General features: G+C 48.0%; 1 protein-coding gene across 2 annotated transcripts in view; it reads right to left on the reverse strand.

The window, feature by feature from the left end:
- Nucleotides 1-17,851, reverse strand: part of ILDR2 (immunoglobulin-like domain containing receptor 2) — a 35,771-nt gene extending 17,920 nt beyond the window's left edge. Inside the window, exons 1-3 of one of the 2 annotated variants that reach the window (XM_010567259.1) lie at nucleotides 17,806-17,851; nucleotides 8,130-8,462; nucleotides 6,913-7,032 (exon numbers count right to left, since the gene is read on the reverse strand). In XM_010567259.1, coding sequence (XP_010565561.1) covers nucleotides 6,913-7,032; nucleotides 8,130-8,462; nucleotides 17,806-17,851 — 499 coding nt within the window. Of the gene's footprint in view, nucleotides 1-6,912; nucleotides 7,033-8,129; nucleotides 8,463-15,680; nucleotides 15,742-17,805 lie in introns of those variants that run through there. The other variant, XM_010567258.1, reaches the window with a different exon arrangement.
- Nucleotides 17,852-17,857: the final 6 nt, after the last annotated feature.

A 17,857-nucleotide genomic window follows, 5' to 3' on the forward strand; every position in this document is an offset into this window, starting at 1 on the left:
CCCTCCCCTGCGGTTCCCCCGGCACCGGGGCCCCCCCCGCCACTGCCCCTCGTTGAAGGCGACTTTCCTCTTGTCGCTGCTGCCAGCAACAAGTGGAGCAAAAGCACCCAGCCCACCAGCCAGCCCCAGCCAGCGGGTGCAGGGACAGGGTGGCTCGGGGGGGGGCAAGGGCCACCGGTGACTCTTCCCGGCCTGTCCTGTGCAAGACCCAAAGCCAGGCAGCAGCCGGCAGAGGGGAGCCCGGGATGGCACCGCAGCGGGTCACGCAGTGCCCAAAGCTGTGGCCTACAGGGCAGGGTTGCAGTGAGCAAGGCCTCCTTTTGGACCCACGGCTGAAACACCAGCCAGGAGACGGCCACGGCACCCATGGCCAGCACCCTCCCAGCCCTCTACGCCCAGGCTGCTCCTTCCAGGGGTGTTAAGCTCGCCTCACTTCTCTCTTGTTTTTTTAAGGAAACTTTAAGGTGGAGGGCTGAGGCTAGGTAGCAATTGGTGGGGAGAAAACAATTTAGTAAAACATCCTGCCAAGAGACCATCTGGCCACACCACCTCTGCACAGCAGCTCTGCCTGCCTGAGAGGACCGCAGGCACTCCAAGAGATGGCTGGGCATGGCCACCGAGTGGCAGCTCTGTGCCTGCCCCCCCCCAAGGCCTATGTGTCCTCTGCGTAAGCTCTCACCACCAAGCCCCAGCAGACACCCCTGGGGGAAAGAGGGAGTAGATGATGGCCCCGTTTACCAGGGCTGTCCCAGGTGGCTCTGTGGGAGCTAGGAGCTTGTCCTCATTCCAGCACGGATCTGGGACGTGCACCCATCTCTACTCCCACCGTGCTGCTGTGGGGCTTTACCCACGCGCAGCAGCTTCTCACGGGGCACGCTGTACACCCCAGGCCCCTCAAAGCGTGAGGGAGCCCACGAGCCCCCAGTCTGCACTGGCAGAGCACAGCGGTAGAGGGCAAGAGGAGGAATGGGAGAGGAAAAGCTGAGTGGGTGCAGAGCGGCTCCAGAAGGTGCAGAGATACAGAAGAGGACAGGAGTTAATACACAGGAGGCAGGCAGGTGACAGCGAGAGAGCAAATAGCAGCAGATCAGGGAGGACCTGGAGTCAAGCAGACAATTAGCAGAGAGTCTGCAGAGAAGAGACACAAAAATAATTAGGATAAGTGGTGCAGCTGAAAAGAAACGATGACATGAATAAAGTAGGTGCAGGTGCAGTCAGGAACATGGCAATTGGGTAAATACGGGAACATGGTAAATACTGGCAATTGCATAAATGCAATAAATATTGGGTAAATATGGGAATAACTGTGGAATTGTTTTCCCTGTTGAGGGCTGCCTCCGAAGGCCTACCTGCAGCAGTGGGACCACGGGAGGCAGCAGCTACAGGGGGAACTATTTCTTCCTCGGTGGCGGAAAAATTTGCCACAGCAAGGGGCCCCTGGCATGGGACACTGCCCTTAGGGGAAGTTGGAAAGCGTAGGAGAGGAAGCGTGCGTGGCCCTTGTAAATCAGATACTTTTCCAAGAGAGCTGCTGTGAGATTTATTGGGAGAGCATGGCTCTGCAATGAGTCCCTCCGTGCTCCCTCTGCTCAGAGTAAACTTTATCCTTTCTTCCCATCCTTCTCTTCAACTGGAGAGAGAAATAGCAGCAGCCCTTCTTGGAGATCAAAGTTTTAGCAGGCAACAAAGACCTCCAAGGAGGCTGTTGCCATGGCTACCTTAGTAACGGAGGTCTTTTAACCACGTGAGCAGCGTGTGGCTGTTGCTGGCAAATAAGGAGGAAAAGAGGGGTAAAAAACCTTGGCAACAAGTAGCACTTCTAAATGGTGTGAAATAAATAACTAGGAGTAGGCTGGGCTAGGGTGAGGGGGATTAGACCCAGATTACAAAGGCTGCACCACAGTGGTCCGGGGCAGGGCAGCAGCACCCAGCCTAGCAAGGACAGGACCAGTACTTTGGGGGTGGGAGGACACCAGCGGCCTTCCTGGCATCAACGCCTTTCCTGGCTGTTTAAGTGGAGGGCTCCCGTGCCAATCACATCCTTCGCCTGCTGGCACTACTCGCCTTCGGTCAGGAAGGCGCAGCTCAAGGTCGGAGAGCGCTCGCCGTGAACTTGCTTACAGACACCTCCCCGGCTGAGATTTGGCCCTCTCATCCCCAACACATGGCCAGAAGCACTGGCATCTCTGCCAACTGCTGTGACCCAAGTACTGGCTCAGAAGTTACTGGCAGCTTTTCAGCGAAACAGAGCAAAATCCTAAAACCATCGTCCTGCAAGGCAAAATTTTGCCAAGAACTTTCCTGTCTCCAAAACCACAGCAACTCTTACAATACAGTCTCTCCTGGCACACAAGAGACTCCAAACCTGGCTATATTTATACCAGCTATCGAGTCATTTTGCTGAGTAAGAACTGCCCTTACTAGCACTGCACGCCATACACACACGACCCAGTAGAGATTTATTCTCTCTGAAAGCCAATGCATGTCTCTATTAGTACATTAATTACTGTGCAATATGCTGTGTTGTGTATGTATCTACATTCTTTCCCACCTATGGGTGTTAGACTTCATAAATTTGGGGGTTTAGCCTAAATCGATATTGGCTGGTAATACAAACTACCAAAGCTGTCAGTTTACCAATGCTAAATGCTAGCTGAGTTCAGAAATTAACAAAAACCTCAAGTGCTAATTGTTTTTATTTAAAGCATAACAACCGTAGAACCTGAAGCTTCCAAAAGATTAATTATAAAATAATATTTCACTACTACATAATTTATGTAGTATGAGCTGACAAACTGGATAGAAAAAAAAAGCAGGCAATAGCTGTCTAGCAAAGCACATGGATCACTAACCAAAGTATCAAACCAACAATTGGGATTAGTGGATCACTTTCCTGCCTCTTCCAAGAGCTTGACACATCCTTGGGAATGAAACCATGACTTCATGATGCATGTCTAAGCTATGTAAAATCTCGTAATGCAAACACTGCAAAGCTTGCACAGACCTACACATTTCACGGTAGCCAGCTGTGCCTAGCTATACCTACAGCCATTGCTCTATAGCTGTACCAGCTTGGGAAGGGAGCAGTATAGCTGCTTTCACAGGACCCTGCACCTGATTAGTAAATTCTGGCTCTCGGAAAGGCTTACTGGGTTATATGCAGTCTCATGCAATTAAGCTAGACTGCTTCCTGATGTGAGCTGGGTCACATGAAGCTAGGATGTGGTATCCACTGACACTGCCCTGTATTTCTGATTCGAAGGTTACTCCAGGCACCCTGCATCCACTGCACTGGTACACTTGCAGTTCCCTTCAGCAAAGGCTGCAATGAATGACTTTACTGAAGCCTACTGACATTCTTATATAAAAAGCAGTGCACAGGCGCTACAAATAACTATTTGATTAATAGCACTGTCTGTGTTTCAAGAAGCAGGACATTCAGCTGTTAGCTACTAAGATAGAAATGTAGACTTTCTTAAACTTAGGATTCAGCCTTTTTGATTCAATCACATTAGTTCTAAAAACCAAATGTATGAAGTTGCAAATGGATTCACTAGCCCAGCTGTAATGTCAGCAAAGGGTTCTATATTTCTAGTAAAACATACGAGTGCAGAGAGCATCACTTGACTCCTGTTGTGGAATTGCTAACCTCTGTACTAGTCTAGTCCTGCTGCAGCAGAAGCAGAGTTCATACAGTTTCCAGCATGCTAGACCTCATTTGGAGATTCCAAATGCCACCAAAATACAAATGTTTAGTAAAAGTGTAATAGTACTTTTTAATTTAAATTCTTCCCTTACTCTACAAGAGGTTCACTACCAGCCAATCCCCTTCTGTGTTTCTGAGGCTCAGAGGTTACTATCCCTCTTCCCTTGTCTGCACTGATTCCATTAGAGAGGGTTAAAGTCCCTGACTAAGCTACACCTACTGAATGGTCTTTTCAGCAAAGCACATAAGCACATGCTTAACATCAGGTATGCTTTATAAATCCTATTAGCTTTGCTGAGCACAAATGGATATAAGTAAATGCTTATCTGCTTTTCTGAAACAGGCCTGAAATGAAGACAGCACATGGGATTCTCTGATGCTATCTAGAGTTGTCCAGCCGCTTTGTGTGTCAACATGACACAAACAGGTGACAAAACTCAACATGCAATCCCATCATAACCCGGGCTGACTGACAACTTAGACTTCACTGGAAGTCTCTGTGATTGCTTCCCTAAGAAAAAAGGAATACTGTAATTTGCTCAGGTTTTTGATTTTGCTCCAAGTTGTGATAAAGCAGCTTTTGACCATTTGTTAATGGTGTAATTCACTGTATAAAAGCAGGATCCTCCACTTTTAGATAAGCAAATTTCCATTAATTTATTGATGCTATTAGGTATCTACCATTTTTGCTGCTCAGTCCTTTCAAGGTTTCTACATGATATTAAACTTCCCTGTTCAGCAGTATCTTTCTCTAACCTAAACACACCTTTCATCTTGGCATTAATATGAAACCAAAAGAAGGGATATTTTCCTATTTCCTTTTCTGTTACTGATTTTTCTGTCTTTCTCCACTGATAATGTGAGTGGGTAGAACCTCTGCTCTATTCAAAATTCTAATCTATGCTTAAATCATGCAGCAGCCCCCAAATAAGCAATGTAAATTATATTTGAAAGACCACTGTCAGCAGAGAGCAAACAGCAAGCAATGTGCTGCGGAAATCATAGCGTCTCTCACAAACACTATCCCTCCACTGCTCCGACCACTCTAACAAGGAATCTGGATTCCACCCAAAGAGCAGCAGACAGCAAACAAAACCCTTTTACCACATGTCCCCTAGGACTGTGGAATTGCTCCGATCTACATCTGTACTCACTGTCTCCCTTGAAGCAGTGGGATGGAATAAAAAATGTCCCAGAAGATGCCAGAATATTAAGAAAAGGTATTTTCAACACTGGCTGCTTCCTCCTCCAGCCATCAATGGGGAAGAGGTAAAGGAAAAGAAAGTAGAAATACCAGCAAAGGTGGAAGGGGAAAAGGAAGGGAAAAAGGAAGGGAAAAAGGAAGGAAATGGGTGGGTAACCTGGAATCGCTCCGAAAGCTGGAATGTTGCCTCCGTACACACTACCCAGGAGAAGAAATACACACAAGCTGTGCCAAACAGCATGAGGCAGAACAAAGTATGCCCACAACAAGTATGCTTTCATGCTGCTGCCAAACTTCGCACGGTGCTGCACAAAGTGCAAGGTCAGACCCACAGGCTGTAGTGAACAGAAAAGCAGATGCGGTCAAGGTAATGCAGCCTAAGCTACATGTTTCCTCCCAACATAATCACAATGAACTGAGGCCAGGGACATCATCAAGCCAGCTTCAGAGGAGGGGATTTCTTTGTTTTCCCCCCACATAGTCTTCTGTACACACTGAAAAACAGATTCTTCCTGTTACCATAGCACTGTTTCATCACTGGTGTCTGAGCACAGTAGTAGACACACATAAGAGGAAGACACCAAATCCTGGACAGGAAGGTGAAGAAGGGACATAATTCAGCAGCCCATCGCCATGCAGCCAACAGACAGCTCCTCTGGAGAGGCTATGTAACAGCTACAACTGCCACCTGGCAGAGGTAACCTCACCTGAACTAACACAGGTCAGTCTTGGGCCTGTAATTCACTAGCCTATAATACACAGTCACACTGTGGATTTAGACAGGGGTATGACACCGTTTTCTGGAGGGACCCATTCTCCAATTGTCCATTGCTTGACTGACATCTGGAAAAGTCAGGGGAGGTGATGGCACTGTTATAGTCACTCAGCCATTCAATCTGGTTTATTTTGTGAGGACAACTACAGCTCCAAATATAAATGCCAATTAAACTCTGACCTTAGCCATGAGAGCAAGAGTACTTGACAGACATGTTCTATTGTATGCTTCTATGTATCACCTACACACTATAGACCCAAGCTTTTTAACACTTCCTTCGCAGAATGTACAGAATCTGTACACCCAAGAACCACGCAAGCATGCTGACCAGACAAACACTGGTGTCACCAGGTCTTAAGGTAAGTTGGGAAAAACTCATCTTACTCTCCTGGGGCAGTCTAGGGGTGAAGTACTACAGCTGGCTCAAGGCAGCGTCAACAAATGTCCCTGAAAGGCCCATTCCACTCTGCTTTTCTCCCCTAGCTGGGATGGGTGCTTTTATGACCTTTACAGTTAGCTGTATTGTGGAAGCCATCACTGAAAGCTAACCCTGCAAACAGGAAAGAAACTGATCCTGCTAACCACACTGCTCAAGGGAGCTTAACAGACACAGAGCCAAGCATGCATACTGGAGAGAGGACAGGTCCTTTTAGTGGCAGCACCAGCTTAGACCTGTTTAGGGTGACTGTGAAACTCCACCTCTAACTGCACAAGTATAATTAGGGAGACAGAAAAATCTCCCAAACTGACACACATAAGCAGATAAACACGGTGCTTCTTGACATCCTCACAGGTCAGAAGAGTGGGACAAAGAGAATGTTAAAAGACTGCAAAAAGCATGTAATTTGATGTCTTCTGGGTATCTTTTTTTAAAAGAGTCTGTCTCAAGTGCTCACTTCGCTGCAAGTTTATTGGTTTATGTTTTAAAAACAAGGGTTCTGACTTTCCACAGCGCTGCACTCTCTGTAGTCATTTACGCCTGCGCAACGTGTGAGCAGTGTGGGTGTAAACATTACTATTCTGGTTTGGTAGCATTTACCACCCACTTTGCCTAGGTGTGAATGACTGCACAAGGTGCAAGGCAATGGTGAAGGTACTGCGGGGACTGTTTTACATAGATCTTACACCCATAGTAATATGGCGCACAGATATGTAGAGAGAGCGAGAGAGCAGAAGGAAAGATACATCAGCTACCTGCTGAAAAAGCAATCTGGCAAAAGGGCTTACCAAGCACAAGCAGCTCCACCGATTCTTCATTCTTGCCCTCCACATCATCCGGTGTGATAATAAGGCAGTAATAGAGCCCACTGTCTCCCCACATCAACTTCCCAATCTGAAGGTCTGCATCTGAAAGGCAAAGAAGAAAAGTCAGGCTTTCCCTCCAACACCTACAGGAAGAGTGAAGTATTGAAAGCACTGGGTCCATCTCTGTGTCCCAAATCCATTTCATTACCTTACTAAGATGAGGGATTAACCTTATGCAGAATATCACACTATTCAGGAAAAAACAACAGACTCAGGACTCTGTGGCTGTTAAGTGGGAAGACAGGTAATGCCGCAGAGGCAGCTCACTCTGCAAGTGCCAAGAGCAGAAGGGGTAACTAATGTCACTCGCTGTCCTTATCACCCAAGGCCTGGGGTTCCAACAGTATTCGTGCCGTGCAAGAAGGGCTTAGACACTATCTCCTCTACAGCACTTCAGTCATCTGCGGAAGACGTTCCACGGAGACATAAAGGAAAACATTCCCCCTTGCTGAGGCTGATCACATGCTCTCCACAGCAAGGAGCCTCCACTTCCGACTGAGGTGGTGTCCTGAGTCAAGCAGAAGCTTTGTGCTTTTGGGGAACAAGGTTTCTCACATAGCCTTCCAGACCAAATGTTTAGGGACCCTGCCACCCCCCATGTCCACCCAATTTGACTTCACCCCATGGAAATCTCTTCCTTTCACACTGCCCAAAGCTGCGTGGGTTTAGATTCATGATGGGGTAAGCTGGTGAAGTCCAGAGTTGAGCAAACATGAGGTGTAGGATAATTTCGGTATTTTGAACTGGGAAAAAATCACTGGAGTTCGCAAGGAAGAAAAACCTAGCCTGCAGAGACTGAATTCATCTCTATCTTGCTGGCACCCCTTTGTTAAGGAAAATCTATATACAGAGCAATATGCAGAAGCCAGGAATAAAAACCTTGCACTTCATCAAAGGGAAAAGAATACTGTATGAGGGTTGGAGACCTACATGGAGTTGGATGAAGGGAAGCACCAAAGGAAATGACCTTTGGGTCTAGGGTTGGTTGGTTGAATCCTAAATGTCTGACATACAACAGCTCCCTTCCAGCAGCCTTTTCTAAGGGAGTTAACTGAACAATTACCACCAGCCTCCAGCACCCCAAATTGCTAAGGGTCCATTCCAACACCCACCAAGCATCACTGGGGTAGGAGAGTTACCGTGGACAATGCTGACATCTCTTTCCTTATAGAAGTCCCCTATAGTGACAGCAGATCCTTGTTTGGAGGCCACGACACGGACTGTCCTCCTGCTGTCCACACAGTCCAGGTAGGGATCCCAGTCCAGGTTCCTCTTGCTCATAGTTTGTAAACCAGAAGTCGCCATACCCAAAGCTTCTCCCATTCGGTCCTGGCAGTAAGATTTAAACCTCCACTGTACCACAGCTGGTTGGGTGGAAGAAGTAGAGAAATGGCAGCGAAGCAGAGCAGGCTGAAACAACATGGCCACCTTCTTCTTCTCAGGCACGGTGACCTGCAACCCTTCCACCTCAGCTAAAAGACAAAAACATGAGTGTCATATGCCTTGGCATTGCTTTAAGAGGAAGCTACTGCATTTTATCATAGCATCATTCTCGCCATGTACATTAAATTAAAACATCCATCTGTTTCAGGTGCTAGCATGCAATGCTTCTCAATGTATGTAAGCACGGATGTTGGCAGCAGAAGTAAGTTTGCTTTTTTCATAGTCTACAGCCACAAGGAAAAATACAGCACAATGGGGCTGAAGGCTCAAATGTAGTATCCTTACGCTCTGCAGAGAGCCTAACACAGTGGTGTGACGATTCACTTCTGCGGCAGGTTCACAGATAAGGAAGAGATATTTCAGGGATGGCCATACTCCATTTCTACAGCAGGTCAGCCAAGGGGCCAGATCCTGAGTTCGTAACAATCCCAATGTAGAATAAGTAACCACTCTCCGAATTTTGGTGGCATCACACCTCCTCTTTGAAGTCAGGCAGCACACAGTGCCTGGCCCAGCCCGCTGTGCACTGGTGCCCAGTTATTGCTGCTTGCTCTGCCAAACTCCAGAGATGCATGAAGGAGTGGATCCAAATCGCACAGCTCCTGCCAGGGCTGGCATGTAGCACTGAGAGAAATTGCTCCATGTGGGAGGTGCAGAGAAAAATGGCCCAAACACTCAAGCTTTTCACATTCCCAGGGAGGAGATGGATCTCAACACGTAATGTTTATCTACCAGCTGATGGGAGAACTGCAGCCTGGAGCTGATGTATTAAGGCCTCAGAGAAGACGCATGGGACTGCTGCCACATCCTTGTGTAGCTTAGGGAGAAGCCAAGAGTCAGTGAGCAATGCCAGCAGAAAGCCCTCGGGAGAGTGTGGTACTCCATCTACCCGCAGGGGACTGGCTGAAACCTCCCACACATGCCCTTCATTGCTTCCCTCCTTTTTGCGCTGCAGGCAGCAATGACTGAGAGCACTTACGCAACACGGGAAACACACGCTGACACTTTCCCAAGCAGGGAAGTGCTGGCCTGTGGAGGCAGGGAAACAGCCCAGAAGCAAGGAGGGGGCATCTAAGAGGAAGTTTGTAACCAGGGGCACTGCAGCTGATGGACAGCAGGCCCAGATGGCGACGGTTTGTATGAGAAAAAGGAACCAGTTTCAGTACGGGACATGTTGATGATGGCAGCTCCCTACATCCAGTTATCATACAGCCCAAGGCCTGGAGCACACACAGTGAAAAAGACGACAAGATACAAGGAAACATTCAAGAGAATAAAGCAGAAGATGTTTATACAGCATCAGGAGGGACTGATGGACTTAGGGGAAGCTTAGGGAAGAATGAAAGACTGAGGACAACGAAAGCCTCCCTGATGTCGGGAAGCAGTAGGAGGGAAAGGCAAATGCCAGGAAAGAAGAAAAGAGAGTAAGGATAAAGTATCAGGGTAAGTTTAGGAAGCAGAAGGATAATCAGGATGACAATCATGGAAGCAGGAAGCTTACAATCAGCTGGAAGAAACTGAGGAAGGTGTCTCAGCTTAGGTCAAAATAATTTCAAAGGGCTGGAGCTGGAGCCAGGTTGCAGGAGATTAAGAAATGATGTAGAGATGAGAGGAAATGGAGTCAGCAAAAATAAACCACCTGCTCCAGAAACTAGAGATGAAAAGGAGATGGAAGCTGGCAAAAGTAAGTGAAATGACAGGAGATATCTTTAGGATGGGGAAAAAAAAGGCATAGACTAAGGCATTGGAGTTTAAAGCAGACAGAGAGCAATAAATGCATCAACAGTATGACAACAGCAGGCATGAAGGGACAAGGTCAAGTTAGAGACAGCTGCAGACCTGAAAAGCAAAAGCAAGCAGAGATCTCATGATTAGGAGTCAGAACCAAAGGAAAGTGAAGAGGCTGGACCAACACTGAATATTCATTTCAACAAGTTATCAATGTCCAAACTATAAATCACAATGAAGTCTATAAATACCAGTCAGGGGATAAAACCACAGTATGGACAGAACCTAGGGGAAAGTGTATTTCAGAGAGGCAAGATAGTCACTGATACTAACAAAGGCTTACTGATCTAGGCAGGATTTGACCCTGGGGACTACTATGTGAAGGCCTGCAGTGCACAAGGGTGCTATGGCGTTTCAACAGGAATGCTCTGTTATGCATGCAATGAATGCATGACATTATGCATATCGTACTTGTGCCAAGTGGAAATTGCACAGGAGATGTCATTAGTTTTGCCAGAAGTGCCTGGACCCAAATCCAAACACTGAAGCATGGGTGTTCTCCAGAGTACCCGAAAACACAGCTGAGGTCCCAACAAGATGTTCCCACATGAGAGGCAGGGGCATGAGGCAGCTCCTCCACCTTCCCAAGGTGCAGGCAGAGAGATAACTCAAGAAATGGCAGCTGGGACATTTCTGCCAGACCTCCTGTTCCCAGGAACTAGAGAGGCAGAAACATGGGGGCCATATGGCACTAAGAGAACATTGCCACTTACTTCTCAAGGTGAACCAAGTGGTGACATTGTCTTATTCTCTCCCCCCCAGGGCCCTGTGCTTCCCGGGTTGCATCTGAATGCAAGAGACGTGACGAACACGTTGAAAACCAAATGGATCCAGGTCAGACCTGTATCTGGCAACTCTATGCCTGACCCTACGCAGCCTGTGGCCAAAGCCAGCACGTGACATGAGCTGACCGAGTGACTCATCACGTTACTTCAGCTTCAGGGATAAAACAGTGACACAGTGAATATTTAAATCTTTCCCTTGTACACTGGAAGTACACTGCTTAGTAAACACAGTGCTTTCAGCTAACCATGCACCATAGCCCTCCTTCCCTGTTAATGAGATTAATGAGTTTGGCAAGCCAGGGACTGCTTTAATAAATGATTAGCTGAGCTTTAGCAAATTCTCATCTGACTAACTCTCCCCATCCTACCCCCATGTGAATGTCTATAGAGAGGAGAGGAGAGGAGAGGAGAGGAGAGGAGAGGAGAGGAGAGGAGAGGAGAGGAGCTTTTGGGAAAACAGGAATTCTTTTTCTATCCAAAAGCATTTGGGAGAAGTGCAGTAAATTATCTGGAGTCTTCTATATCCTACCCCAAGCTCTTTATTAATTTTTGAAGTATTATTTTTGGATCCTTTCCAGAAATAGCATTTAAGAGCAACACAGTGCCTCAGATTGAGAGACTGAAGCAGTGGAAACTCTAGATCCGTTTAAGTCAAATTATATACAATTATATATGGCTGAACTGGGAAATTATACACCTGTTATTTCCTCTGCCAAAAAAAGTGATCGGAGTCAATTCATGTAGTACGTCACTGCTGTAACAGTGTCCATCAAAAAGGCCAACAGGATGTTCGACTGCCTGAAGACAGATGGTGGCTTTACAGCTACCAGTTATGTCCATGCACGTGAATTATAGAGGTCTGCTTAGGACTTCCTCAACTTCAAGAAGGAACTGCCGACCTCAGAAATCTTCAAGAGACTAGCCAGGATAAGAAAAGCCTCAGTTGTATCACAGGACAGAACTCTGGGCTGTAGCAAAAGAGTGAAAGATGTGAAAAAGGATGACAAGCTCAGTGACAGCACCGTGGTAGCTCTTTGTCTAGTTTAATACAAGTAGGACTGAAAAGAAACTGAACTGTGCTCTGCTATGTTTTGACTAATGCAGACAGAGCAAGATTAGCCCTGTTTCAAAATCATCATGGAAATGTAATTCCGGCACTCCAGAGAAGCAACCTGTTCATTGTGAATTTCGCAATGTTTGAACTTTCACAAGAAAAATCTAGCTGGTGGGAGTTTCATGACTACATGACAATTTTGCTTTCCTTCTTTCTTATTCTCCTAAATCCCCAGAAAAAGGTCTGCAAATATTAATCAAGTGCATCTTAAAAACACAGATATCCTTACTCTCAGAAAAATAAAAAGAATCCATGATTTTGTGTGTCTGTGCATGTGTATATATACACTCTCAGAGAAAGATCTTAAAAATAATCACACTTCAGAAAAATAATTGTATGGGTTTTGTCTGTTTCTCATTGGCAATGTGTATTCATCTCCTTTCTCTGATTCTTTTCCTAAAGTATCCTCAGATTATGCATTCAAACTATGCAATCAACTTTACACACAAGCTATCACTAATACACTTTAGCAGTGATTAAAGAAATTCCAGGAAGTGATTATAAAGGAGATATTTGTACAGGCACATTTCAGCCTTGTGAGCCTGATCTTAAATGCCTTCCATGAGTAAATAAGGAAAGGCAATTTAGAGGTGATAACTTAGGCTCTTGCTTTTCAGTTGCCCTCCGGAGAATCTGCTGCCTCCCTGAGGCTAGATGAATCCCAAGAAGATTTAGCTTCACTACACAGCCTTAAGTTACCCTTTATGAATGGGATCATAGAATGGGTTGGGTTGGAAGGGACCTTGAAGATCATCTAGTTAGAATGAAGTTGATCTGAAGCACTAATCCCTGTAAATAAAGGCAAAGCCAAATACTGTAGTTCAGTGTAATAGGTCTCAGATTGCATCCTTCTAGCACACAAGATAAGATCTGAGTCCAAGAGAAGGCAACACACGTTATTCTTCAGGTCAGCATGGGTCTCCCTACCTGTGCATGCATCACATCTCTTTCTTTGCAATTATTTGGCTCACACTACCACTTGCCTAAGGCAGTATAGCTGATGCTATGTAACTACAAAAATTACATTCCCCAATTTTGTGCACCTTTATTGATAGGAGTGGCAGTTGTGCACACAGGAGAATGGAAGTCATCAGGCCCTGAACCAGGCACCTCAGGAAAACTACTCCTAGACTATACCTAAGGGCTTTGGCAGAAAAGCCTATGTTCATTGGTAAGAGACAGCGCTCCTAGGGTAGTTTATATCACTTCCCCAAACAAAATAAACTGTTGGGCAAAAGGATGCTATATCTTTCTTTTTTGTGCGTTAGCTACTGTGAATCAATTAAAAGTGTTCTTTCCCCCACTGCTGAATACAGGCACACCATCCACACTTTCAAATGTGGATCAAGCCTGAATCAGGAAGTGCAAGATCTGGGCTTCGAGACTGGAAAGTCAGAGATGATAAGCAGATGTGTAAACAGGTGAATGGAGAGCCAGTGGGATCACTAAGATTGTGTTGTACAGATTCTTGCCTACTCATGCTGGACTAAATCCAATCCATGCAATTTATCAGCAAAAGCCATCACCATCAGATTGTGTTGAGTGGCTTATGGGAAATGAATTGGATGTCTTGGTCTGGTTCCTATCAGACTTGTGTTCTTAGCTCCGTGGCCACTAATTGTCAACTTTTTTAGCCAGCAAGAAACCAATGCCTAAATAGGTCAGCTGCAGCTGAGGTGAAAGAATGGTACTGCTTTTTACAGCTCTGTAGCAAAACTGAGAATTTCAGCTCCCTAACTGCTTAACCTGGAAAGGGGCAAAAACAAAGCAGTTGGAGAAAATCATGGCCTTGCACACAGCACAGAACCTCAATACAAAAACACTCCATGTAGGACAGAGCCCAGACTGTGCAAACTGACTGCAGTAGACATTGGAGTATTCCTTGCTCTTCCCCATTCTCTGTGATGCTGTCCCCCAGGCACACCATGCTCCTGACTTCTCCAGGGAAGTACACAGCCCTGAAATGGCAAGGACTAAGTAAGGGCTTTCACAAGAGCCCAGGGCATTTCGTGGGCTTTTCTAGGTATCGGCCTCTCTTCACCAGCCTCCCTGCACTTATTACACTCTGTTACGACCTGCCCCTTTCACACATTCACAAAAGTCACCCTGGATGTTTTCAGGAGAATTATCTCAGCTTTGGCCACCAGATCAAATCCACCCTGTCTTACTACTGTCTGAAAGGTGCTCCAATTGTCAGATGGCTCCTGGTTTACAGTCTTGATTCAGCATCCCAGAAATCATTCCCAGAACTATCACTCAGCAATTGGTCACCACCAGAATCCTGAGAATGAAGGAAAAGAAACAGGAAGACTCTCTCCAAGCCTTATAACACCAAGCCATAACACCTGTTCTTGGGATAGCATTGGGATTTCCACTGGTGCCAGTCCCACTCGAGGTCATCTCACATGAATAAAAAGAAAAATGTGATTTCTTCCCAGTTACACTATGCTTATGCTGTGTGCAGCCAGTCAAGGGAAGTCAGATGAATACTTTAACTCAAGGCAGATAAAACAGTCTATCCATCTCCCTGCCGTCCCAAGAAGTCTGCTCAGCTGGCCAGGAAACAGCAAAAAACAACTGTGCTCCAGCATGCCCCCTCTGCCTGCTCTCCTAAACTGTGGCTGGGAAAGCAGAGGTAGTATAGTAAATCTACCCGCCTTTGTACTATACCATTGCATTACAGTGGCTCTTCTGCACAGGGAGAGTAAACAGGTACCGAGTGCTAAATTATTGGTGAAAAATGACTTAACAGGGAGAGAAGGTCACATTTTAACATGGACAGTTTTCTAACTGTAATCTTTCTAAGCTTAGCCTGAGTCATGAGGCAGAAAAAAATCTGCTGGGCTTGTTCTGTGGGTAAAACTGGAGTTCAGTCTCCAGTGCAACACTTCTCTAGTTTTAAATGCATTGGGAATTACAGCATTAATATGAATAACAGTAAACACGAGGGGAGGATTCATTCCAGAGTCAAGCTGCACTTGGTAGTTTACAAGAACCAGCTTTACATAGGGGCTTAAGGATACTTGACAAATTGTACCTCCTTTTTCTAGAACAAGAAGAACACAGTCCCACACATATCCTAACCCGTGTCACTTCACAGGAAGGAATAAAGGATGACCTGCTCTTCATCCTTTTGCTGTTGTTATTAAAACACTAGCTGTAGGCGCATGGGAGAGCAGGGAAGGAGGAAGAGAAGCTAAACCAAATCCATTGTACCTCATGCAGGATTTTTTCAAATTGCACTAAGAACTCACAATCCACAAAACCAAACAAAAGATAAATGCAAGAGCCAAAAATTAAAGACAAACAAAGGACAGAGAGGAATTATTGCTGGGAGGAAAGGAACTGTGAGTGCTGATTAGAAATTTCTCAGCCCACCTCGAGGAGGGAGGAGGGGAGGGAAGGGGGCGAGAGCCTCTCTCTCTTTCTTGCTCCCTTTTGTCTCCCCGCTTCCTCCCCATCCTGCACTCTGTCTCTTACCCTGGCCCCGCCACCTCCCAACCCCCACTTCTCTTTCCCAGAGCGGAGTGTACCACTCTGGCTGGATTAGGGCTCCTTACCTTGATGCAGACCTTTCATTCCTTTGCACAGCCACTGGGAAGAAGAAAATCTTGAATCCATGTTTGCTACCCTCTCTCCCTTTTCTGTGCACACACATACATGCTCACACTCACTCATACACACACCTTGTCTTATTTGCTTTCTCTCAGCCATGAAAAAGGACAGCAGTGCCTGCTCTATCGCTGGGCGACAGCAGCCGGGAGGCTGGAGGGAAGCAACTGACTGCCTCCATCTCTCAGCACACAGCTACGGCTAACCTGTTGCCTGCTGGAAGCCTTTGCCTGCTGGTGGTCGACAGCTCCAGCGGCAGGCAGTCCTGTCTCAAAAGCCCAGGACTAGAGGAGACTGGAAGGTCTCCCTACTGCAGCAGTACCTCTCTCTGCATAGACCTTGCACGCTCCAAACAGCGGTTGCTGCCAGTAATCATGAACTACCTTTAATGGAAGGAGAAAGGTGTCAACAGCCCAGCCTTTTAGCTTGATGGAAAAGTCCTGATCTAGCCAGACACGTCCAGATAATGAAGCTCTTTAAAAAGAGGGAGGAATGTAATGTTATGTTTATCTACAACCTGTACTCCTTTAACAGTCCCTGGATACTATTTATCAGCATACTACTATGGCTAGTAGGAAAGGAGTGGTAATTGTGGGTGCACTGGGGCACTCCAGACCAACTCAGTGAAGTGGGATACGTTCAGAAGCAGCCAAATGGCAGGGAGGCAGGCAGGGAGAGAGGCAAGGAGGGAGGATGAGCTGGAAGCTGCTGAAGCCCCAGATGAGGCCGTGAAACGCTGGAAGGGAGCAGTAGGCAGGCACCGGTGTTGAAGATGACTCAGAGTGAAAAGCAAGGAAAGGGGTGGGTGGGTGGGTGGTGGGAGAGAGGTGTTATGACTAAAAGCCGAATTTACTGCTTGTGAATCCTAAATCTGAACAGGAAGAGGGAAGAGTCTGAGGTCTTTTTTGTGGGATACATTGGTGGTGGTGGGAAATATATGCCACTTAATCCAAGTGTGCCTGTTTCTTCTTCCAGCCTGTAACCAGCCTGCCTGGCGAAGTCAGCCTGCTGCAGCTTTTCCTAAAGCCTCCTGGCTCCTGCCTGTGCCTGGCTGCTGCACCAGCTCAGAGGAGGCAGATCCCGCCGCTGACCCGACAGGGCTCCTTCCTTCTCCGATTCCCGGCTGCCCTGCCGCTCTCATTCCGCTGTAATCCCTACCCTCTCCTTTCCTCGCTGTGCAGCTCTCAAACCCAGCCTCTTTTCAGCTTGTTCCCCCTGCCCTCTCCCCACCGCAGAGCCCTCTCTGCTCTTCTCTCCGGCTCCCCTCCCCCTTACTTAGGGCTTGCCCGACCTCTTCGGGAGCCGGCCGGGCAGGAGGTGGTTGGCGAGCTGCGCTGGGGTAGGCAGTCCCGTCCTGCGCTCACAAAGGCCTGGGGACCGCTGCACCATGGATGCACCGGATGGCCGGATCCTGCCCCCCTGGAAGCCGGGGCGGAGGCAGGGCAGCCCCCTCCTCTCACACCTCTGTTAGACGGCGTGTGCGGCCAGGACACCGCGAAAGGAGAAGTTCCTGCAATTGTTCCCGGCCCGGCGTGGGCAGGCGGGGGGAGACGAGGGTTGTCGCCATCCCCCCTGCACCGCGGCCAAGGACACTCCGGCCCCAACCCCGCGCTCCTGCTGCCTCCCCGGGCCGGCTCCCACCTTCCCCGCCACAAGCGCGCTCCTCTCCCCCCCCACGCCCCGCGACGCGGTAAACAGTGGCCCAATCGCCGCCCGCATCCCGAAGCGCCGGGGGCCCCTCGGACCTGCCCCCACGGCCCCCCGGCCGGGCCCGCGCAAGCAGGAGACGCTGGCTGCCTCCCCCCCTCCCCGGCGGGACCAGCCCTCTCCGCGCAGTCTCCGCAAACTGCACCGCGGGACGCCCCCGAAAAGACCCCCACCCCACGCTGGCTCCCTCCGCAGCTGCCCTGCCGCAGCCTGCCGGGGCATTTCCCCAAACCTCCCGTTTTCGCCCTAAAGAGAGACGTAGAGCCCGCCGGGCACGGCACGGCGCGGCGCGGCACGGGCACGTCGGGGCCGCCGGGACGTCCGTGCCCGTTGCCCCCGCCCGCGGCCGGCAGCCCGCGGCCCTACCTGCGAGCCAGAGCAGGACGATCCAGCCCAGGACGTGCCCATCCATCTTCCC

This window comes from Haliaeetus leucocephalus, unplaced genomic scaffold, assembly GCF_000737465.1.
Source record: "Haliaeetus leucocephalus isolate CR32 unplaced genomic scaffold, Haliaeetus_leucocephalus-4.0 Scaffold228, whole genome shotgun sequence".
Classification (NCBI taxonomy): domain Eukaryota; kingdom Metazoa; phylum Chordata; class Aves; order Accipitriformes; family Accipitridae; genus Haliaeetus; species Haliaeetus leucocephalus.